The 25306-nt window shown below is 37.5% G+C and overlaps 1 protein-coding gene across 2 annotated transcripts in view; it reads right to left on the bottom strand.

Annotated features, from left to right (window-relative positions):
- Positions 1-25306, bottom strand: part of LOC149547695 (FKBP12-interacting protein of 37 kDa-like) — a 156868-nt gene that overhangs the window by 102652 nt on the left and 28910 nt on the right. For both annotated transcript variants that reach the window (XM_089791774.1, XM_089791775.1), the window contains exons 7-9: positions 20730-20817; positions 20496-20560; positions 20291-20368 (exon numbers count right to left, since the gene is read on the bottom strand). In XM_089791774.1, coding sequence (XP_089647900.1) covers positions 20291-20368; positions 20496-20560; positions 20730-20817 — 231 coding nt within the window. The remainder of the gene's footprint in view (positions 1-20290; positions 20369-20495; positions 20561-20729; positions 20818-25306) is intronic.

Genomic DNA, 25306 nt, shown 5'->3' with positions numbered 1-25306 from the left:
GTAATCGACACTAATGTTGATAAAACTGAAATTGCAATTTGATATTTTGACAGAAATACTCCAAAATCATTTGTAAGGCATAAATGGTGTGAAAAAAGAGATGGTTTTGTTAGAGATATTATCAAGAAAATTCCCCGTCGTGAAACTACCAATTCTGATCAACTATTGAGCATAATAACCTGTAATTACTCAATATTAGGGAATGATATTGAAGATGCAAACCAATGAGTTTCAAAAATAATCATCACATTATCATCACATTGACAAACTAAAAATTGTTTGATATTTCCTTTTGGGCAAATTGCTACCAAAGGTTAGCTCCTTTCATTAAAGCAAAGAAAATTACACAGTCCAGTACACAGAAAAAAATAAAAAGTTCTGCTCTGTACTATCCCTGCAATATCTATATCAATCCATAGTTTGTAAGTCCTGCCACACCGTCATATTCTTTGTGCATGTTTCCTCTTGGGTTTGGTCAACAGCTTGATTGGAGAGAGAGTTTCAAGTGCCAAGTCCCTCTCTTTCAACATGTGAAATAGAGCAGCTAAGAGTCTTCCCAAGATGTCCTTGAGACTGTCAAGCCACATCTAGGATTTCCAACTCGGCGCTTTGCAGGAGGAAATGGTTCGTATGACATTGAGGGATTCCCCCTTGATGTCTAAATCCATCAATCCTTTATGCTGACAATGTCTTACACCCATCAGAATAGGTGTGTACTTTGCATCATTGTTAATGCCTATCGGTAACTTAACAAACCACCCCATGATCTCATTGCCTATGCAATCTCAAACAATAAACTTGGCGTTGACGGATCTAGGTTCCCTCTCGAAATGTTGTCAATATTCATTTTCAGCCTGACCTGATTAGGAGCAATCTAGTATTCCTGAAATATTTTGCTCCTGCGCCCCGCTTCAATCTTTGGTGAGATGAGATGTGGCCAATTTCGCACCATATGATCATCCCAGGAAAAATTTATGGTGTTTCTTCTAGAACCCACATAGGAATTAAGATATTATGAGATAGCCACCCCTAGTTTGTTGAAAATTGTTTCTATATTCTCCTTTTTGTCCTTGAAGATACGGTTGTTTCTTTCCTTCCATATGGTCAACAATATGGTTGTAGGGATAGCATACCAAAGGCCTGGCCATTTTGCTCCCTATTGTGTGGTTTTCACACTTATGCTCCATTGGAAATGGGAACCCCCTCTTTTTTCTTTAGCAAGTAGGAGTCCTCTTAGGTGGTTTTAGTTGGCACATTTTCAATTCTCCAAGTCTGAATGTGTGTTTGAGTAATTTTGGCTTGCTGTGAAGTTATGTCTGTCTGGGGTTTTGGTGTCCTTTCATGGTATTTTCTTAGCCTAAGTCCAAGTGCCCGGGGGGGGGGTGGGGTAGGGGGGTAGAGTTTTAGTCCAAATGAGAAAGGTTTGCGTTTGGGAAATGGGAGAAGGATCACAAGAAAAGCTTATTTGGTAGAAATCCTTAAAGTTTGGGAAAAACTCTGAGCTTAGGATTCCCACCAGCAATCATCCCTCCCCAAAATCTCAAGGTTTCCCCTTTGGACAAGGTGATGTGCAAGCATTGTGAGGGATTCTTATTACGGTGGCAAACTAATCAATGCAATGCTAAAACAATGAAGAGAGAGAAAAATGGTAATTTTCTCAAGGATAACTATTGAAACAATATTTGGTGAAAATCCTTGAAGTTTAGGGTTTCCACCCTTCTCCTCATCAACTCAAATTTGATGCAAGATCATGCTAAGGCATACAAAATCGAAAAGTAGTGAAGAAATTGGCATAAGAGTGAGAAATGACAGTTTTGTGAGTCTAAGTAGAAAAAGTGAACTTAGTGGAAATCCTTTATTGTGAGTTTAAGTAGAAAAAGTGAACTTAGTGGAAATCCTTTAAGTTTATGATTTCCACTTACCGTTAAAGATTTCCACCATATTAATCCTCCCAAAATTCACCACCCTCTAAGGCATTCAAATCTCATTTATGGAAAGAAAGCAACATCGTGAGTAAGGTAGAACAAGAAATTGCAAAGGAATGATGAAATGGGGTAAGATTTGAGAAAATCATACTTGGTGGAAATACTTAACGCTAAGGATTTCCACCACATTGATCCTCTCAAACCGAAATTTCCCCCTTTTTGCTTTGTGCCAAAATGAATTTCAAACAAGTGTTAGAGGTTGTTAAAGTATGATAGCTATGGTCATATATTCAAATGATAATCTCTATCATTTACATACTTGATCATGATATCATAATTAAGTCCCAAGTATATTATCGAATCTATCCTAGCAAATTACTAGTGACTTACAATACTCATTTTATATTCTTCATGTTACTGAGATGTAAGGATCGAATCAAATTTAGTCTGATTATATCATCTATGATCGGTGATCTCATGTGCATAATTATTGTAAGAACAAGTGTTATCTAAACCTTGATTAGTGGTCGAGTTTGATTACAAGAATCGAATCGGTGCAAATTAAGAGATGTGTCCTAAATAGACGTGTCTCCACCATATGGAGACTTGTCCATTCATGGACATGTTTGTTCAAAGAAATATACATGTCTAAACCGTCCTGCCTAGAAGATATCAAAATCAATTAAAACTCTATCTAGAGCAGATTGAGCATTACCAATAATAATTCAGACTTACAAATATTAGTGTTTATCAACATAATATTTGTATCACATTCATAGTTGATGTAAGAGCAAAATCTATATCTTCTAATTGTAATTATGTAAATAAGAAATCAGAGATTTGTATGACGATGACTAAGAAATCAGAGATTTGTATGATGCTGACTAAAAGTCTTTCCATCGCTCCCTGCATGCTTCCTTTGCGGCTTGTTACCCCTCCTATATTCAGTTGTGTTCCTCGTACCACCGCCTTCTTCATCACAAGAAGCGGTTGTCTGTCGCTTCATAGTGCAAATCCCTCTATGACATGCTCACTCATGACCCGAAAGCCTTCTAGCGTACCTTGCTCCCCCGCCCTCAACCCCTGACTGTCACTCTTTGGTGTCCCATGCCTCCACTCTTTACGATATCCCTAGCCAACTGCCCATTTACCCCACCCCACCCCACCCCCACCCCTCACTGTCATCTTTCTACTCCCTCAATTTGCAAGGCCGTCAAATTCATGAGATGTAGCATAGCCACCGATGAAGGATTTCAAGCAGAGCTTTTTAAGCTTGGTATTTCGATTCTATGTTCCTTTCTTCCAGTGCTCTTCAATAGAGTGGTTTGCACTAAGTTCCCTAATTCATGGTCAAGATGTGATTTATCCAATCTACAAGTCCGGGTTGGTTTTGGACCCCGGCAATTTCAAGACCATTATGTTTCGCCATACCTTTGCCAAGATTTATGCCACAGTCCTAAACACTATCCTTTCTAGAAAGCTTGACAAGAGGCAATGTCGTGCTAGAGGGCATGTTGGGTTTCGAACCGACTTCCAAAATATCAATCACATATTGACACTACGGACTATCATTGAGGAAGCTCGGCATCACGCTGCGAAAGTCTACTGTTGCTTTATAGAATTTTGTAATGCCTTTGTCTCTATTCCTAGAGGGACCCTTTTTCAGAGGCTTGGAGACATTGGTATCTCAAATATTCTATTTACACTAATTATGAGACTCTATGAGACAGTGGTTGGCAGATTTAGGACTTCGGAGGTTTCTCCAATCCGATTCAGAGCACCATCAGGGTGAAGCAGGGCTTCCCTCTCTCCACCACTTTATTCGGTACCTATATTGATGAACTTGAGGCCTTTCTTAGTGAGGTTCGCTCCTTGGGGATGGTTGTTACTTACACCAGGTTCCGAACTCTATTCTCCTTTTTGTTGATGATGTGGTTCTTTTAGCCTCCTCTCCAGAGGGGCTCCAGAGGCTTATTGAAGAGTTGGCCTCTTTCTGTGAACGGTGTTAGCTGGTGGTGAACCTAAGCAAGATTCAAGTTATGGTCTTCAACTTTCTAAAAACCTCACATCTTCACTTTAGCTTCCAAGGTCAACCGATCGAGATTGTCTCCTCGTACACTTATCTCAGGGTCTAGTTTTTTGGTCCCCGCTTCAACATGAGGCCTATCTACTTGCCTAGGGTTGCCTAGGGGATGGGTTCCCTGGCCATTCTAGAGAGGCAGTGCTTTTGGCATCACTTTCAAGACACCGAGTCCAAGTTATCTCTCTTGGACTCTTTAGTCAAACTAACAATTTTATTGGGGGCCTTCTCTTCTTGATTCAAATTGTGCCTCGATCAAGCAGGTCCAGACCTTTATCCTTTGTCGGATTATCAGATGTCACCGACACACTCCGCACAGTATTATTTTGGCCGAGTTTGTTGTTCATCCTTTCAACCTTAGTGCCTTCTTCGATTTGATCTAGTTCATTCACTGCCTTAGGGGCTTTGTGGACTTTGTGGATGGTTACCACAAATACTCCTACCTTGCTTACTGCTCCACAGTTGATATTGTCATCTTTGATGTGGTGATCAAGGCTCATTGCTGGTATACCAAGGCCACTACCTTACTGAGCTCAATCGGGATTGACATTAAACGTCTCCCACCTTACTAGTTCTCTTTGGATGCTCTCGCCCATCTCCTCCCCTTGCAGCAGGAGTTGAATGAGCATGTCAAACTTGACATATATAGACAATACATCACCACGACCTAGAATAACCCTCCTGGGGGCCTGCACCAACGAAGGGCTTTCTATTCTAAGCACTTTCTAGAGACCCATGACAGGATTATTGTGCGTCCCTTCTACTTGAGCCGGCGTGGGAGTCACGCCCTCTACATCTCTCTGGGGTCCTTCAGAGTCAGTTCCCATCGGCTTCGATGCCAAACAGATCACCATCTGACAAGAGACGGTCGGATTTGTCGTCTTTGCACTTTATCGGAGAGATTGAAATCCATTTCATCTTCAGATGCCCCATATACTATCAAATCAAAGGTAGGTTCCATCGTTTATTCAGAGATTGTGGGCCCCTTTCGACCTTTTCCAGCTATTCCGACTAGCGGTGTTTAGCGCTTTACCTCCAGGAGACTTCACAACTCCGTGACCACACTTTACAACTCATGTTTCCTCAGAGCCAGGGCTCGGATCAGCTCATCACCGCCTTTTTTACACCCATGTCCCCCTTCAAAGGCATGAAGCGAGTGCTTGCTACACTCATTTCCGAGCACACCAAATTTGTTAGACCTCATTGTGGATTCACCAGACAGCAGCACCCTATCTCTAGTGTTACTCAGAGGCGGGCCCAGACCCCTGGTTATCCTGGGCCTTACCCTTCGATGTTGAATTTCTTTTAATCGAGAAACGATATCTAGTCCTCTCGTCTGTTGTTGTTTCCTTTCTTTGCTTTCTTGTTCATTCTTTCCCAGACACCATTTTGTGCTCCTATTGAGTTGTTTTTCTTCCCTGTTGTAATCTTCTAGTCTCTTGGACCCTTTGTTGGTCTCTTGTTGGACATTAATATCATTATCTTATTATCTTATATCTTAACTTATCAAGCAATTCTGAAATACAAAAGATATCCATTACTCCAAATGTAATCAACATTTACATGGTATCAGAGCCTTGCTAAGGAAGATTGATTAAATGTGAGATATCATATTATACTCTCTTGCTATTGCAGTCACATCTCATTCTTCTTAATTGTCAAACATGATCAAATTTGAGGTTCATCTTGAAGATGCAAACAACTTCACATCATGGTAGTTAAGAATTATGATGATACTAAAAGAGAATATGTTAGATCCATTTGTGAAAGATAAGATGACAAAACCTGAGAATGAATCGAAGAAATCTCAATGGATTGAGAATAACGAAAAAGTAATGAAACTAAAAGTAGATGCAATTAGAAATCATACAGTACCTATATTGACAAAATAGGAGATTGCATACCTTATGTTCAAATCCCTTGAAAGCACATTTGAAATAAATAAAACTAGCAGAACCCTTGCACTAAATAGGCAAATTAATCAAATAAGCATGAACAAAGGAGAATCCATCAACGCATATTTCATTTGAATCACTGAGCTATGAGAATTCAAAGACCACTTAGATATTGTAGTAGAAGAAACAGATGAAGTAATAATTGGGGATGATTCCACATATCCAATAAAAGGGGTTGGAACTTGCACCATCAAATTGAAATCTGGCCTCTCTATTCAACTCACTGGGGTGTTATATGTACCAGGAATTACGAGGTACTTAGTATCCATATCTACCCTTGAATATAACAGGTATAGGGTTACCTTTATGGATGGGAAAGTTTTGACAAGGCCAAAGAACTCCACCATACAGAAAGCACGAACTATAGACATGAGACAAGGATACCTATACAAATTTGTTCTAAGACAAATCAAGCCCTTATTCATAAGACTTCTAACTCCAATGAAATATGGCATCAAAGACTAGGACACGTTCATTTTCATGCCCTAACTTAAATAAAAAAATAGGTAACAGGACTACCCAAACTAAATCAAATTCACAATGGGGCATGCAAAGGGTGTGCATTAGGGAAATCACTAAGAAAACTTTTCAAAATAGTTTGAGTAGAACCAAATATGTATTAGAATTAGTCCACTCTGAATTATATAGACCCATGTTTGTACCGTCCATGGGAGGATTCCTATACTATGTAATTTTTGTGGATGACTTCTCTAGAAAAACCTGGATATTATTTTTTAAGTTTAAAGAGTCAAAAGAAATCCTTAAGAGGTTCAAGGAGTTTGAAGCCTAACAGAAAACTCTTCCGGCAAGAAAATAAAACCACTAAGAATAGGATTATGAGGGATTTTACTGTACCCTATAATCCACAACAAAATAGGGTTGTTTAGAGAAAAAATAGCACTATTGTAGAGGCTGCCAAAGCTATGTTGTATGACCAAAACATAAAAACCTCAGTTTGGGTAGAAGCATCTAAAACAAGGGTTTACATTCAAAACAAATGTCCCCATTCACATCTTGATAACAAAACTCTAGAAAAAGCTTTTACTACTGTAAAACCTAACATAAGCCATCTAAGAATATTTGGTTGTCTTATTTACATCCATGTGCCTAAACAAAAGAGGTCAAAATAAAGCCTTCTGGAAGGAAAGGAATTTTTGTAGGCTATAGTGAAACATCAAAAGCCTACAAGATATACATAACTAGTTTGAGACAAATAGAACTAAGTAGAGATGTCATTTTTGAAGAAGACATCGCCTTCAAAAGGGCAAAGTGCTCTAATGAACTAGAAATTCAGGATTTGCCTAAAGATATGGTGGATCCTGCTCCTAAGTTTCAGAACGAGAAACCAAAAGAAAGCACAAATGAAAACCAAAATGCTGATCAGATTCAGAGGGAGTATCAAGAAGAAAATCAAAATAATAATAAAAAGAGACCTCTTTGGGCCAAAAAAATGATTGAGGGAGCTGAGAAATAATAATGTAGCACCCAAAGAAACCTTCAGAGAAAGTAAGAGACCTAACAAATTCTCAGGTTATCTTTCCTTAATGAGTGAAATTGTTAACTCAGAACCTACTAGTGTTACATCAGCCCTCAAGAATCGAGTATGGAAAGATGCTATGACAAAGGAGTATCAATCCATTTTGAAAATGATGTATGGGATATAGTACCTAGACCTATAGAGAAATTGTTGTCTCTTCCAGATGGCTCTTCAAAATCAAACATGCTATAGATGGCAGTATAGAGAAACACAAAGCATGTTTTGTTGCCAGAGGGTTCTCCCAAGTGGAAGGTATTGATTACAAAGCGACATTTGCACATGTTGCCCAATATACTTCTATTAGAGAAATCATAGCTATTGTACAGCTAAAGGTTGGAGATACACCAAATGGATGTGAAAACTGCATTCTTGAATGGGAATATTGAAGATGTCTAACTAGAACAACCTGAAGGTATTGTGATTCATAATGCAGCCTCACATGTATGCAAATTGAAAAAGCCCTATATGGACTTAAATAGGATCTTTGGGCCTGGTATGAAAGGATAGACAACTATCTTTGGGCCTGGTATGAAAGGATCGACAACTATCTTATGGGACTATGGTTTACAAAGAATGGTGCAGACCCAAATCTCTATTTTATAGTTATTAAGGTGATATGTTAATACTAATTACAGGAGAAGATCACCGTATTGTCCAATGTAAGGACCTCGCCTCAAAAGTCGACATGAGGACTTAGGCATTTTACGCTACTTCCTTGGATTGGAAGTTTGGCAAAAATCTGATGGTATTCTTTAAAATCGAGGAAAATATACTACTAATCTTCTAAAGAGATTTGGAATGTTAAATTGTAGACCGATGCCTACACCCATGCAAACCAACTCACATAAGTTGAAAGAAGCTGCAATAGAATCTAGATTTGCAGATCCTACTCTTTATAGACAGATTATTCTATCTCTATTGTACTTGATTAACACCAGATCAAATATATGCTATGCTGTGAATGCCTTGAGCCAGTTTATGTGTGAGTCGAAAGAGATACACCTTCTTGTTGCAAAACATGTATTGAGGTACCTTCAAGGCACTATTGCATATGGTCTTAAATATGAAAATGTTGACCTAGATCTACATTGTAGTGGAGCAAGAGAAGCAATATGGCTTCGAAAACTGCTTGTGGGATTATTTGGTGAGCCCCTGAAGCCTAGTACTATCCACTACGATAATCAAAGTTGTATTGAGCTTTTAGTGAATATAGTATTCCACAATCAATCGAAGCACATAGAGATTGCTTACCACTATGTGAGAGACATTGTAGAAAGGAATGTGATCCAGTTGGCGTATATTAGTACAAACAATCAAACAACAAACGTTCTCACCAAGCCTCTCTCCAGGATTAAAGTTGAACACTTCAAAAAGAAACTTGGTATAATTGAATTGCAAGTTATGGAGATTAATTCTCAACTTTGTTTATTTGTACTAAAATTTATAAAAGATGTTTAATGTATAAAATATTGTCATATGTGTGACTCTATAACTTTATGGGACCCCTTGTGTACATTATTGAAAGGTGACGATCTTTCAAATAATATACACTTGTATCTAACATTGTAAGGTGAGGACTTTATGATGATTAGTTCTCTATCATGATGAATATCATGTGACTTGATATTCGTAGATATGTCATAATAGTTGGTGTCTCTTGAACATTTTGATAGGTATCATGAGACTTGACATCAATTGCAAATCATTACGTTCCTTGTGAGATACCATGATTTGTTGTGGTACACATCATGAGACGTGATGTCAATGCACATACCATAACATGGATATATATAAGAATGCATGTGACTTGATATTCTTGAGCATATTATATCCTCAAATATCAGGAGTTAAGTGATATCTCTTTTCACAGCAGATGAGACTATTGTGATATACATATACTTGGTTAGATCCTGATCTTCCGTAGCTAAGAGGGAGTGTTAAAGTAAGATAGCTATGGTCAGATATTCAAATGATAATCTATATCATTTACATACTTGATTATGATATCATAATTAAGTCCCACGTATATTATCAAATCTGTTCTGGCAGATTACTAGTGACTTACGGTACTCATTTCATGTTCTTCATGTTGATGAGATGCAGGGATGGAATCAAATTAAGTCTGATTATATCCTCCCTGAACGGCAAACTCATGTGCATAATTATTGTTAAGAATAAGTGTTATCTAACCTTGATTAGTGATCGGATTTGATTACTAGTATTGAATCAGTGCATATTAAGAGATATGTCCTGAATGGATGTGTCTCCACCGTATCCAGACTTGTCCGTTCATGGAGATGTCTGTTCAAAGAAATATATATGTCTAAACCGATCTGCCTAGAAGATATCGAAATCAATTAATACTCTATCTAGAGCAGATCAGGCATTACCAGTAATAATTAAGACTTACAAATAGTTAGTGTATATCAACATAATATTTGGATCACATTCGTAGTTGATGTAAGAGCAAAATCTATATCTTCTGATCGTAATTCTGTAAACAAGAAATCAGAGATTTGTTATCAAGCAATTTGAAATACAAAAGATATCCGTAACTCCAAATCTGATAGAAATTTAATCAACATTGAGGTAAAGGATGTTTAGTTAAAATGAAATGGAGCGACAACGATGAATTTTGGAAGGTTTTAAGACAAGGGAGGGCTACACCATATTTAGTGGAAATCCTTAATGCTAAGGATTTCCATGAGACATCTCTTATCCTCTATAATCGCTAGAACTATCCCCCATGAATTATTTTCGCAGCCCAAGGGTGGAAAGAAATGAAGCGCCAAGTGAATTTGGTTGAAATCCTTAAAGTTTGGGATTTCCATCAATGGAAATCCTCTAAGCTAAGGATTTCCACCACATTAATCTTCCTGACTTGGAATTTCCCCCTTTCCCTCTAGCCTCATTTTCCTCATGCAAAATGAAAGAAAAATCAAATGGGCAGATTGGAGAGTTGTGAGAGAAACAAATTTTAAGGCTAAAAGGGATAAATTTTGTTTATTAATGATGCGATTTTATTTTCAGATGTTTTTCCGCAACCTTAATGCTTTTCTCCTTTGTTTTGCAAGGTGAATTCACGAAAGAGAAGCTAGAGGGCAAGGTCATGATCAAAGCCTCAAAATATCAACTGGATGCTAGAAGAACATAGCTCAAGCCCAAGGACCCAAGTGAGAAGGAAAGATTCTTGTTCAAGCTACCAACCAACGAATTCAGATTGAAATCAAGAGAAAATTCAGGAAAGCACAAAGGATCCAGCTACATAAAGACATATTCAAGGAGAATCAAGAAAGATCAAGTTCACAAGTTCATGAAGATGCAAGGCATTCAAGTCAATTCCATGAGGAAATTTCAAAGGATGGAGAAAATCTCAAATGCTGAGAAATACTTTTGCAATTTTAACAAACATATTCTCAAGCCAAGACTCCAAGCATGGGGTAAGGATGATGAGGTGGAAATTGTTTGTCTCCTCCAATTAGAAAATTTCAATTTCAAGCACATTTAATCACAAAATGCCAAGTATCCTATTTTCTCATTGGTTGGAAAAATCATTGTAATTTTCTTATTGGCCTTAATGTAATTGGTTGAAAATTTGACAACCCTAATTAGGGTTTGTGGGAAGAAATCTCGGCCCTTGAACTTGAGTCAATCTTGACCCTTCGTTGTAATGGAACTACTATAAAAGGCCAAAGCCTTCTCATTTGTAAGGCATGAGCTTAGGAGATTAGTTTAGGAGGTGAGGTTAGAGAGCTAGAGTAGAGTAGGATAGCTAAGGGAGCGACTTGATCAAATTGTTTCTATGGCACTTTCAAAGTAATGGATAATTCATTGTTGGTTCTTCATAGTGAATTACTTGTTATTGCTTTGAAGTGTTGCATGGTTTCCTCAATCTCTCACTTGAAGTAGATTCATTTTCATGTTGAATTAATTTAGTTGAATGGAAGTTCTTGTGGATGTTTACCTGTTTGATTCGAACAAATCCAGGCCTCTGGCCTCTTGTTGATGGTAAGGATGCCTCGTGTAGTATGTCGATGATTGAATGCACTTAACTTCAATTGATATTCAATCTCTAGTTCACAACCATTTGATGGGATTGGAGAGGAGATATTGCATTGAAAACCATTTGAGTGCTCCTTAGATGCTTGCACTAGGTGGGTGGAGCTGCTCGTGAGATTACATCTAGAAGAGTCTAAGTCATCCATGATTCCTTGCATTTACAGTTAGAAGTAGTAGTAGAAATAGAAGTTATAAGTTTGAGTAGGGTTTGACGTGGAAATTTTGGAAAATCAGAAGCTATATTTTCATTGCACATTGTGAAGCGAAATCTTTAGGAGTGCAAGATTTGATATCCATTAAATGAATAGCGTAAGTCCCTTTGTGATAACCAACATATCACATCACAAAATCCAGTGAAGTCCACGATTAAGAAGGAACCTTGAAGTCATTTCATGATCTCACTTTGCAAGCTTAGCATGAGCGATGACCTTATATCAAGAGAGGATTAAATAATTGGTGTTTCATCTTGGAACACTGAGTATTTGATTCTACATGGAAGAAAACTCACATCAACACTCCCTTATACGAAGAAGGCCATGACAAAAATATTTCTTTCAAGGTAGCTAGGAGAGGATAATGGAAATTCAGTTTCCCAAGATAGAATTTCCAGCACAATTGTGCAATTTCACAATGGAGAAAGCAATGATCAATGGTTTCATTCTCCTATTTGCACAACAAACACTGAAAAGACCCAGCAAAACCATTTTCATTAGTCTTTTCCCTAAAAGAGTTTTACCTTGCTCTATGAGCCATGCAAAGGCTCCTACCTTTGGTAGAATACTAAGATACCTACAAAAAGCAATCTTTGTGAAAACATATTGATACAAAAGCTTGGTGATGACCTAAGTTAAAATCATTCATGATTATCTTGTGGATATGATCTTTGGGGCACTGTGATGGTCTTTATGGGCTGACCTATGGTACTTCAAATTTTCTGAAATTTGAAGTCCAAACACTTTTGCTATGGTAAGATAGAAGTAGAAATAGTGCCACTAACATAGACCTTACGAGTAGCCTCATAATCATAGTAACGAGACTCACCACGAGTCGAGTGAGTCATCCAAGTCAGCGAGTCAAGTTGCCTCAACCAGGTCAAAATGACCTCTGACCCTAGGTCGGCAGGTCAACTAAGCTAACTCGGCTGACTCAACAGGGTGACTCGACTGACTCGCCTAAGTGACTCAACTAACTCATCTAACTCGGCTGGTTTTTATTTTTTTGCCTTTGTAGTTACGTAATTGATGTATGTTATGTATGTGATCAAATTACCGTCTATTTTATGATGTTATTGTGTCTTTAATCTTTATTCAATAATGGGTGCATGGAATTAATTAAAATCCAAAAAAATCTCTAAATTTCAAGGGTTTTATCACTTTTCCAAGTCACTACTGAGTCACAAGCGAGTCCAAGTCGGGCCACGAGTCGAGTTACCCTTGCCGAGTCCGAGCTAGGTCCGACTCTCGTTACTTTGCTCATAATTACTATGTAGCTCATGATCATCATCATTGACTCCAAGTGCACCAAGACAAGTAATTGAATAATCCAGCTCCACACAATCTAGTTCAACATCCCAATGCTTTTCCTCCCCTTTTATGTAGTTATTGTCTTTGTGTGTAGGGAGTCTCAAGTTTGAATGCACATAGACCAAGTCCTTTGCCTTCTTAGAATGCAGTCTACTATGTTTTATTGAGTAGATGGAGCATGTGCTCCAATTCCTCTCGAATGGCGATGAACTGCCAACCTATCAGAGTTTTCAATTTTGAAATTAGAGAGTTAAAAGATGATAAATATAATTCAATTTTCATCAAGAAGAATTTAGAAATCAGAATCTTACGAGTTAAGAACTTACTTGTGATAAGACTTTGATGTCAATGAGTTGTAGGTGATGGTATGTTTCTCCATGGAAGGGCCACCATTCATGAGCATTAGCACCATCCTTGTCTCCAAGAGTGTCAAGACCACAACCATTGATGCTTGCAAAACTCAAGAATTGAGACCTCACCATAGATTGTATGTTATCAAGAGAGAGTCTACAAAGAAATGTCTTATACTCATGAGCAACTTCAAGATTTTTATATGGGGAAATTGTAGCATTGTTCTCATTAAGGATCACGCAGCTATAGTACCTAGGGTTCAATTCAATGTCAAGGAGAAGCAAAGGGATAGTCATTTTGTTCAACCCCTCTACCATGATTTCCTATAGCTCCTTAAATGTTTCTTTAGGATCTTGCTCTTTCTCATTTATGATTTTTTTCATATCTTCAATCATGGAGTGTATGTCATCAAAAAAGACTTATCCATGAAACCCAAGAAAGGCTTATCCATGTCGATATCTTGGATCATGCTCAATATAAGCTTAGTAAATCTCTAGTATCATTGTCTTGATGGCAGGTGCCCTTATACTACTTAATTGCCTCCATTTGCTCCAATTAGCATTGATTACCATTCCAGACAATGCATCTTTGACCTTCACAAGGTGTATCAAAACAAAAGCATTGGAAGCAAAAAGGGTCTCGCCAACCTATTTCTGAAAATGTATTTCTGTTGGAAATTGATTGTGTTGGTTTTCTGGGAGTGTTGCAAATGTACTAAGCAATGCCATTTAATTTTTGGTATGTGTTTTCCAACTACAGTTCCCCCTTATATTTATAAGAGAGTGAGAGAATAGACATGTCTGTTCATTATCATAATTAAACTCTTATAGTTACATATATATAGATATATAATATCTCTTAATATAATATTGTGTATGTATGTGTGTGTGTGTATATATATATTGATGTAATTTATCCGAGTAAAGCCACAAAACATCAACACTACCTCTTAGCTAGGGAGGATAAACACATGACCATATATTACCTCAATGTAATATAAGGATATCGTTGATCAAAAGACATTCAACATTTTGATAGCACATTTCATATCATGAGTATTGATCTTCCAGAATATCAACATATGATATTTACTAAGTAATCAAAAGTTTCGATATCACATCTCATATCATGAGTATTGGTCTCCCAGAATATCGACATTCGATATTCGCCAAATACTCAGAAAGTTTTGATATTGCATCTGATATCACAAGTATTGGCCTCCCAGAATACATGATATTCACCAATTACTCAAAAATGTTTGATATCGCATCTAATATCATGAGTATTGGTCTCCCAGAATACATGATATTCACCAATTACTCAAAAATGTTTGATATCACATCTGATATCATGAGTATTGGTCTCCCAAAATATTATGATATTCACCAAATACTTTATGAGTAATGGCCTTCCACAATGTTGAGATGCAAGCTATTCACCAAGTACTGTGAGTACTGGCCTTCCATAACATCAAGTCGCATGATATTCACCAAGAACTCTATCTAATGGCCCTCCAAAACATCAATTTGCATAACATTCACCATGTACTCAAAAAATGTTTATAAAGTATATATGCACGCATTCTCATAATGCTTACCATATAAACATCCACCATGCAAAGTATAATCTATCATGATCTATATAGACATTGTAAGATGTCCACCATAATAGCAAATTAAGTTATTGTAAGATCATCACCTTTAAATAACTTCTGCAAATCCAAGTGACATCATTTTGAAGTCGTCACTTTCTCATGATGTACACAGGGGGTAGGCCCATTAAGGTCATATAGTCACACACAAGGACTTTTGAAACTCCCTATGAATATCAATCATCTAAGCTCCTCATCCAATGATGCTTATGATGGAGCGTCAAACTCCCTCTTTTTACTGAAAGAGCACCCTCAAAAAAGATCAAGGCAAATAGCTCTTATAGTGCGTATTGAAATACAAATAAGAGAGAAACTACAAGTAAATAAAAGTAGTTCTCAAGATATAATAATAATAAATACTTATTATGTTGGAGCAAATATCCAATGAAATCCTTCACTAAGTTTTGATTAGATTTATAAATTTGATCTCTATAATATATTATCTTTGGAAAATATATTATTTGATAGTTAGAACCTCACTTTGTAATAGAACTTTTTAGACTATATGTGTGTTCCAAAGGAGGGTTCTTACCCCCTTAAATATATGCCACAAAAACATGAGCCAATGCATTACCCAAGCAGCATGTCTAATCGAGCATCCCTTTGGTTTGAAAACAAGATTAATATTGCTCATCAAACAAAGCTGGTAATGGATAAATATGTTGATGACAAGGCAAGAACGATAATAATAAGGTAATAAAAACATACAAGAGCCGTGCCCAAGAAAACAACTTGCCACAATCACGTGAGTTGATAATGCATTTACTCTAACTCAAACTCAAATAATGACGTGGACTTCTACATTGGTCAAGATAAGTATGAGTGTTTAAAACAATGCCCGAACCATAATCAATATAGTACTTCATAATATCATCGGCCAAAGACATAATATGATTGATAAAGGGGTGGGTTCGAGATTTACCAAATAGAAACCCACACATTGATATGAATTAATTATTGATAGTTATATTATATCAATTATAGATAATATGATATATTAATATAAATATCACAACATATGACATTAATAATTTGAGAACCATATATATATAGCTAGTAAATTAATTATATTGAAATCTCATCCAATATAAGCTACAAACATTAACAGATTCCTTTGACTTTCATAGATCCGAAACAAAATTATGATGGGGCGATCTACAATGGAGTGAATGGCATCCATACGCAAGGAAAATAGGCAACAAGAATTTGTTGTAAATTGTATTATCAACACATTCAACCAAGGGTGCATTCTTAATCGGTCCTTAGCCCACATCCAAATATTCCCTTTCCCACAAGGCTTAGCTGGAAGTTTTCAATGAGCTCTCTATTTGGTTTACCAAGAATAGCTTCATATGACACTACCTTAAATCTGTACTCATCAAGGTGCATGATAGAATGATGGGGCCCATTTTTTTTTCACTAACAGTTTGGTCTCTCACACTATATTGGAAAAATAGAAAGCATTTCCTTTTGCAATTGCTAGTGTGGGCTCCAAAGCCATTTGCACATTCTTAGAAATATGTCAATGATTTAACTTTCCCTCTCACAGCTACTAGTATGATTCAAGAGCTCTTTTCAAGCACCTTTGATGACTCGTGATTCCATGTATTATGCTTTGGCCACCACGATTTTGCTATAGACCAGTAAATATAACTTCAAATATTGTATTCCAAATAACCATAATATGCAACAAAGATGTATGGAAGATGCTCATTGGTATTGGCGTGCTCTTCTATCTCCCTGTAGTGCATACAATCTGTTGAACAAGGGGCCTTTCCTTAAATTCAATCTCCATTGACCACGTACAAGTGTATCAAATTAAAATATGGGTTCAACCCATTTTCATGCTCCCAAAATGTTCCTACGCTAAACTTGTTTCTAATTCCTTTCGCCCTATGTCACACGCTAGGAAATTTAACCAATAAAGGATTGTTATCTTTTATTAGTGGAGTTTATCAAGTGCCAAACCAATTATGAGCAATTTTATAGATTTGATGCGTAATAATGTTAATTACTTCTTAAGACATTAAAACTGCTTTTTATATTACCCAAATCATGTGGGTTGCATGAGGTGCCACCCTTCTATAGTTTTTTCTCTCCTCTTTTGCCCGTCGGGGGTGGTAGTGTGTAATACGTATTATAATTATATCGGTATCAGAGGCTTATGTATGAACTTTCACTTTCTAATATAGTAATTAGGAATGTGTTCGGTTTCGTATTTGACTTTGCCAAACAGTTCTGATATGTGGTTTGGCCCATGTAAAAGTACTTACTTTGTATCCCTTACTTTCAATCTCCTCCTCATTCGTTGTCTACCAATATATCTGTCCTGCTTCTTATATTCCTTTTGGATTGAATGAGGGATAATGAGATTGTTTGTTTGTATACCTCCTCCATGTACGATTTTGGCTTTTGTCTATTCATTAGCGCTTTGACGTATATCTAGCTTTAACATAAATCCCATTTCTCCATTGTCGTGCACATTTAATTCCTTGAACAAATATCTCTCCTTATCGCTGGTTATAAACTGCCACATGATTTGATAATCCTTTGTTGTACACGATTGGCTTCTCCCAGTATCTTCTTATCGCTCTCTCCAGATAAATATCCATTCCCTCCATGGAGTGTGTGCATCCATATTCATTCGCTACAGTATTTGCAACATCTAATAAAAAATTCCCCAATCTTAATGCTAATTTTTATCAACCGTTCTAATAACTGGCAAAGAATTTGCTATACATCTCTTCTTTAACCTGCTCTAATACCATGTTGGATTTTCCGAGATCGTTGCAATCGCTAAGCACTGCCATGCATGTGGTATGTTTTCCAAATAAAAACAATCTCTTATTTATATTGAGAATAAACCATGAAGAGACATGAAGGGACATGTCTATTTGTTAATCAGATAATTTATATAATAAAAAATTTAATCATGCATATATATATATATATATATATATATTTCTCCCATATATCTCAATTACATCTCATATAATTATATATAGGTTTATCCGACGGAAGCTATCAAACATCAACAGTTCACATCCCTAAAGAATGGAAAAAGGATGCAAACTGCTAGCTAAATGGGCCTCAAAAAGAGAACCTAGCTTGAAGGTGGAAATGTAAAGAAATTTGAATCAAGATAATAGTCAGATTCACGGATGCTTCTTCAGATTTTTTAGGACAAAAGTGATTGATTTAAGGGAGTTGAGGTTAAAGAAGAGGATGTTGTTTGTGGTTCTTTGTATTCTGCCAATTGGTTTTGTAGGGATTCCTAATAAATTCTTTGCCTGATGTTTATTGAGGTGGCTATGGACATACGAAAGTCTTTCTTCCTATCTGTATTTAAGTTTTTCTTTTTCTGGTGTTTATTGTGGTGGCTATGGCCATCCAAAAATCTTCCTGCTTCTCTGTATTTGGCTATGGGCATCTCAAAATCTTTCTGGCTAACTGTATTTAAGTTTTTCTTATTGTCATATTATTTTTGCACCCCCCATCCCGCAAAAAAAAACTCTAAAAATATAATAATATGGTATTTTAATTATTACAAACATCTAAATATATTAGGGTCCTTGCCACATCAAAACAATTTCCATTTACAGTTTGAACTGGACCCAAATTCCAAGGCGTAGTCCATATATCTGACAACATAGACTTTACAAGGTGAATGGTAGGCACAAGGAGAAACTTGACAGATATTTCTCTTCTGTTGTGGTTTTTAGAAGCCTTTCTATCTGCCTATCTGTACATACTACAGATATAAATGTAATATATATAAATATTGCCTATTGCACATTATCATCAAGAGTACTTTCCCTCCAGATTTAGCAATTTACTACCATCATATTTTAAAACAGAGGCACTCAATTTGAAAAGTAAAAAGAAATCTAAGTGGGCGATCTCAACAAAGAGAAATCTCCAGACAAAAATGAAAGTAATGAAATGCAAGTATAAACATTTAATTCTTCTAGAATATGGAATAGTAAGGAATGTGTCATACTTCCTCTCAACCTTTGTTTCACATTGCCCCTGCTCTGCTCCAAATGACTAGTTTTGTACCTAAAAGAAACAATTATATGTAGCATACAGAAATTAATGCATTAAAGTTGGTTGTAGAGGGCATGATCCCACAATGAAACGGCGTGTTGTGTCCCTTGTTGATAGGGGTGTCACCAATCCAATTCCCTTGGGGCTTGGCATATACAATGGCGAATACACACGTATGGAAAATATTCTAGCTGAGGCTGGTGGGTAGGCTTCATACATTGGAGGCAGCTGGTTCATTCCTTGAAGCCCATGTCATGGTGGGACGGAACTTGTTTGGTTATTGTCTGTGCATGACTGCTCAGCAAAGGGATAAGGGTGTGTTGTCCTGGCAGAGGGAGATATCAGGTGGTTGCCAGCATGGAGAGATAAGGTGTTCAGTATTGGAGGGATAAGGTGTTCACCAATTAGTGGGGAGGTATAAGGGGGTTGGCATCAGCTAGACATGCAAGTGGGATGTATAAGGTGGCAGTCAATACAAAGAGATAAGGTGTAATTGATTGTGGTGGTCTTCACGTGAGAGATATAAGGTGTTTGCAAAACTACCAATTCACATAATGAGATTAAAGATTGATATGCTTAAGACATATTCAAGAGGTGTTAGTGCCTCTGACTTAGATTGTAATGAAGATATTCTTCAGGGATGGGGTCCCCTAGTTGTCGCCCCACTGGTTCATGCTCCAGTCAAAATTGCAATATCACCAATCAAAAAAAATGTATTAAAGTTGGCATCTCTAGTAACTGTACATCATTGTCTTACAATGACGACTCAAACAACTCAGCCATCTATGATTTCACTTCATCCATCTATTGCTTGCACTGTGTAGACCAGCCAAGTATTATTCAGAATAGCTATTGAAAAAGTAGTCGACTGTTCAGACTTATTGGATCTTGGCATGCACAGATCAAAATTAACACTCTTCAAGTGGAACCCAACAGAAGTTCGTTCTTATTGCCTAAATTCCAATAAATGATGCCAGAGGAGCGAATTCCAGCAGTGAAATTCAAGGATTACAAACTAAAGGAATCAAGAAAACTTGACCTCCAAAAAAGTATTATCTCACAACTGGTAGTCCAAGACTTCCAAAGATACTAACATATTAAGCAGAAAGAAATTAGTCAACCTAAGGATAGTACTCGCCATAGTAAAAGAAGCTAAGCTTACCTTTAATTCTGTGATCTCTTGTTCCCTTTTTGCAAAATTTACTATAAATGCTGCCTCCTTTTTCCTTGCCTTCTCTAACTGTTAGAAAAAGTAACAAAAAATGAGCATGAGATTCAAAATCAACTGGCAATATATAATAAATAGTTTAATTCTATATGTATGTCTGCTTCAAACTTTGCATGGCATTACCATGCCAGCATTTCACCTGTTCTTTCAGTGCTTCCTCAGAAGATCTCAAATTTTGGACAGCAGCCACCACAATGCCTGGTTCTACATCACCAAAATAAAAATAAATTGACCAATGGAAAACAAGGTCTAATATTTATTAATGCAATAATGCTGCAAAGCATATGTAAACTATATATTCAATTCAAAATTACAAGACTGCTTTAGAATACCAAGGAGAAAAAACAAATTTCCAAAAGAGAAAACAGCTAACCAGGACATGTGCCTGGGGGAATAAATGATTCATTCTGAAAAGCTGAACGCCACTTTTCTAGCTCATCTTCAGCCTGTTTGCATTTTTCCTGCAGTAAAGGTAAAAAAATTCAATGTGATGTAAGATGTAACTTGAGGAATACTATATAATTACATTGCACTGTGCAAAATTCCTTTAACAGTATGCATTATTCATTTCATATAGCAATTTACATAGGCATAGCTAAGATGAAGGATAGCAATTTACATAGCCATAGCTAAGATACAAGAATTAAACTTAGTATTCACACCTAAATACAGATGCACTGTACAGATAAAAGGTGTGCATTTTATATGCATATACGGTAACCCGTGAATATGCTATACTTCTGAACGTAATGGCTTTGAGGGGTTTCGACTAGCGAGGGTTTGCTCTGTGCATCCCGTGGAGCCTCTTTACCAGGGCTTGAATTGGCGGGAATCAACAGTGGGCAGCAGACACAGTGGGACCAGGGCATCACACCGGACAGCAGACACAACAAAGGCTCAATACCAAGGGCATCACAGTGGTAAGGGAGACACAGGCAGGTAACGGAGACACAGTGGGACCAGGGCATCACTCCGGGCAGCAGACACGATACCAGACAGAGTTCAGATTCCAGACAGGCTCGATACCAAGGGCAAAACAAAGACTGGGCCCAGCACACAGCAAGATAGTGGCAGGCCTTTAGACCAGAGGGTTGTCCCATGGTAGTTTTCAAGGTGCACGTTTTCTGGGTTGTTTTATATATATTTGCTCTTGCTACCTTTTGTTTTGTCTTTCGTTCCTTTGATCAATGGAAAAACAATTTGTGGATACACAAACAATGGGAAAACAAACTGTGGATATGCAAAATATGGGAAAACAAACATCTCATTGGTCAAAAATGGTCAAGAAATTTTGGTGCACTTTGAAACTAACCATTTAGGGCAAGTCAAAATGGCCTCACTTGGCAAGACAGGGAAATATATTTGGGTCAACGTTAAACAGTTCAAGGGCATTTTAAAACGTAGACTTGCTCGCTTGAAATGTTCACATGAAAAGCAGAAACACAGGCAGAGATTGCATAAACAAGAGAAGAAACAAAAAGATGCTATCAAAATGTGCCCTCCTCCACACTTAGGTGGTGACAGTCATTTGTGCAGTAACAGCAACTTTGTTGACCCTGTCATGTACAGCCCTACCTCCACACCTCTCGTTTGGTGCCCAGATCTTTATGTGCAAGAACTTTTGAGGGCCAAGAGGAGGTTGGAGCTCCTAGAGGCTATGGAACAAGAAAGCTACCACAATATACAGGTGGTAATTGCAGCAAATAAAGCTCTTGCAGACAATAACAACATTTTAAAAGCTCAAATCTTGACGTTGCAAGAAACACTTTTAGCAAGGAAGCTTGAATGGCAAAACATGAAGGATGAATGGAAAAACTTGAATGCTACATTGGAAGCAAACAAGGTCACAGCAAATACCAAGTCATCTCACAATAAGGAGAAAATGATTCTTCATGCTAGTTAGCTAGGAAAGGCAAAGGTTGAAGAGGAAAAGAGAAGTTTTTCAAAAATCACCAAAACTTGGGACAAAAACAGCAAACATCTTGATCTAGCAAGGGAATAGACAAAGATTCATGTGAACACACAAGACAGAGAGGTCAAGGAAAGGTAGCTTAGGGCATCCAATATAATTATCAAAGGAATAAAAGATTATGGGCAAGGCGAACATACCCTCAACTTGACGAGGGATTTCCTACAAGAAGTGTTGTTGTGGCAAGGTAAAATCTGCCAAGCTTGGAGGGTTGGCAAACCACATGCTAAGAGAAATAGGCCCATCAAGGTAGTCATGCCCAGTATTAGCGACAAACAAAATCTACTTAACAAAAAACAGCTCTTGAGGGGTTCTCGCTTCTTTTTAGAGAAGGATCTAACTATGAGACAGCAAGAAGAAAGAAGGATGGAAATGGAAAAAATCAGAACAACTAGAAATGAAGGCAAAAGAGCTTAGATGTTCAAGGGAAAAGCAATTATTGCTCATTTTGGCCACTGCCCCAATGAAGGGCAGCAAGTAGGCAACAAAGGGGCGACAGGTGCGACAACAAACACTTTAGCATGCAGCGATACAACAAGATCAACAATCACACTTAGTGATGATAACTCAACTCCGAGTCTTCCGCATCAAAACAAATAGCAATCAAGCTCAACCCAGGCATCGTTAAGTTTAGTTTGTTGGAATTGCAGGGGTTATCCGTGGAGACGTGGGCCTGGGTTAGGGCCTATTGCGGAAGGCAAAGACATTATTTGTCTCATAGAGACACATGAGCATAAGGGATGTAAGACCCCATTGTTTGAAGACTACTGGAAGCTGGCAATGTGGAATGAGGCAGCGGGAAATGGTAAAGGTCATGGAGGTCTAATGGTTCTAGTAAAAGAAAGAGAAGGTCGTGCCATTCAATTGGAAAAGACTGATTCTAATAAACAATTTATATGGCTCAAAATCGTGGAAAATAACACTCTTCTCAGGATCGTAGCATGTTACTTTGCTCCAGAGGTATCTAAAACTTATAAAAAGTGTGGCTTAGATCACAATGACCCCTATGCTGCGTTAAAGAAAGATGTTGCTGTTTTTTCGTAGCATGGGGATGTTCTTTTTGGAGATTTCAATGCTAGGACAGCAAATTGGCAAGCAAGTATTTTCAACTCCCAAGTAAACGATAACCCTATTTGGCTCACAGAAGAGAGAAATCATCAATGGGAAAGAATATCCGAGGATGCTAAAGGCTGCAATCATTTTGGGGAAGAATTGATCACTCTATGTGGCACATTTGATCTAATAATATGTAATGGTCTGGCTAGATGGGCTAAGTCAGGCAATTTCACTTGTAACACATACAACGGGGCAAGTGTGGTAGATTATGTAATTTGTTCGCAGAATTTGTATGAGAATATTGAAGAAGTTGAAATTGGAGAGCACATTTGGGATCTCAAATCAGATCATAGAACGCTGTACATAAATCTGTATTGGGCAAAGAATAGGCGGATTGGAGCAAAAAACCAAAGCCCTCAATACCCCCCTTCTCAGGGCAGAATTTTGTTGACTTCAGAAAACAGTAACACTTTCAGAGCTACTCTTGAGTAACTTTGTATGGGACACCTTATGTATAAGCATGTTGTTAATAGTCATGATTTATCAAATCTAATTCATGAGGCTCTTTCAAAATGCAAGAGAGCAAAAAATAGAAAATCTAAAACTATTTGTTTTCCAGTCAATGCATGGTTTGACAAGGAATGCAAGAGGGCTAGGAGAAACCTAAGGGAGTCGAATAAAACTAACCTTGACATTAAGGCCTACAAACAGATCCTAAAGAAGAACAAAACTAATTTTATGTTCACAAGGAGAGAGGAGCTAATTTTCTTGGGCAGAAATAACCCCAAACTTTTTTGGAAAGAACTCCAACCAAGGAAAAAGAAAACTGAAAATAATATTACTGCCACCCAATGGTTTGAATATGCTATGAAACTTTATGAACAAGAGGTTGGAGTGGGACAGCCACCTTTGGTCAACGATACTAAAAATCTTTTCACAGTGCAAGAAATAGAGATAGGGATTAAGAAGTTAAGTGGAGGTAAAGCAAAAGACCTTGTTGAGCTTCAAGCAGAATATCTGAAGTGGGGTATGAAAACTCTTGCACCGCACATCACTAAAATCTTCAACAAAATCTGCCAAGAAGAGTTTCTGAAAGACAGGACAATCAGCCTTGCAATACCACTTTTTAAGAGTGGTGATGTTAACAACCCCTCCAACTACAGGACTATAATGATCAATCCCCTCTTTGCTAAACTTTTTGGCAGCATGATAGAAACTAGGATCAGCAAATGGGCAGAAGAAAACCATAAACATGCTAAAGGGCAAGCTAGTTTTAGGCCAAAGCACTCGACAGTAGATCATTGTGTCACTCTAAAGCACAGTATTGAAAAAGAGTGGGAAAAAAAGGAAGAGGTTTTTTGTTGCTTTGTTGACTTTAAAAAAAGGCTTTTGACACTGTCCCTAGAGACAAGCTTTGGCTCAAGATGGAAGAGTTGGGGATTCTTATGCATCTCAAAGCTGCTGTTTATAGGATGTACGAAGAGGTGAAAGCCAAAATCAGAACTTCAGATGGCATTTCAGAATGTTTTAGGAGCGATATCAAAGTCAAGCAGGGTTGCCCTTTATCTCCTACTTTGTTTGGTTTATATATTGACAAGCTGGAAGAGTGGTTAAACATGCAAAAGGGTTAAGGCATTTAGATAGGTGAATTTGTTATAAAGTTGCTCCTATATGCGAACAATCTCATTTTGACTGCCAAATCTGCCTATGGTTTGCAAGATCATCTATCTTCTCTTGAGAGCTTTTGCAAAATGGTGGGGATGCAGGTCAATATCAGCAAGACTAAGGTTATCATTTTCTCCAATAATAAAAAACAGCATCAACATGAGTTTTATTACAACAGAAGTGTTCTTGAAGAAGTTGCGGAGTATAAATACTTGGGCATCGATTTCAACAAAAAACTAAGTTGGTCTAGTTGCAGGCAT

The sequence above is a fragment of the Cupressus sempervirens genome, chromosome 7 (assembly GCF_028749045.1).
Source record: "Cupressus sempervirens isolate cs-2001-9-10 chromosome 7, ASM2874904v1, whole genome shotgun sequence".
In the NCBI taxonomy this organism is placed as follows: Eukaryota; Viridiplantae; Streptophyta; class Pinopsida; order Cupressales; family Cupressaceae; genus Cupressus; species Cupressus sempervirens.
The sequence above is the reverse complement of the archived record's forward strand: the minus strand, read 5'-3'. Positions and strand labels throughout refer to the sequence as shown.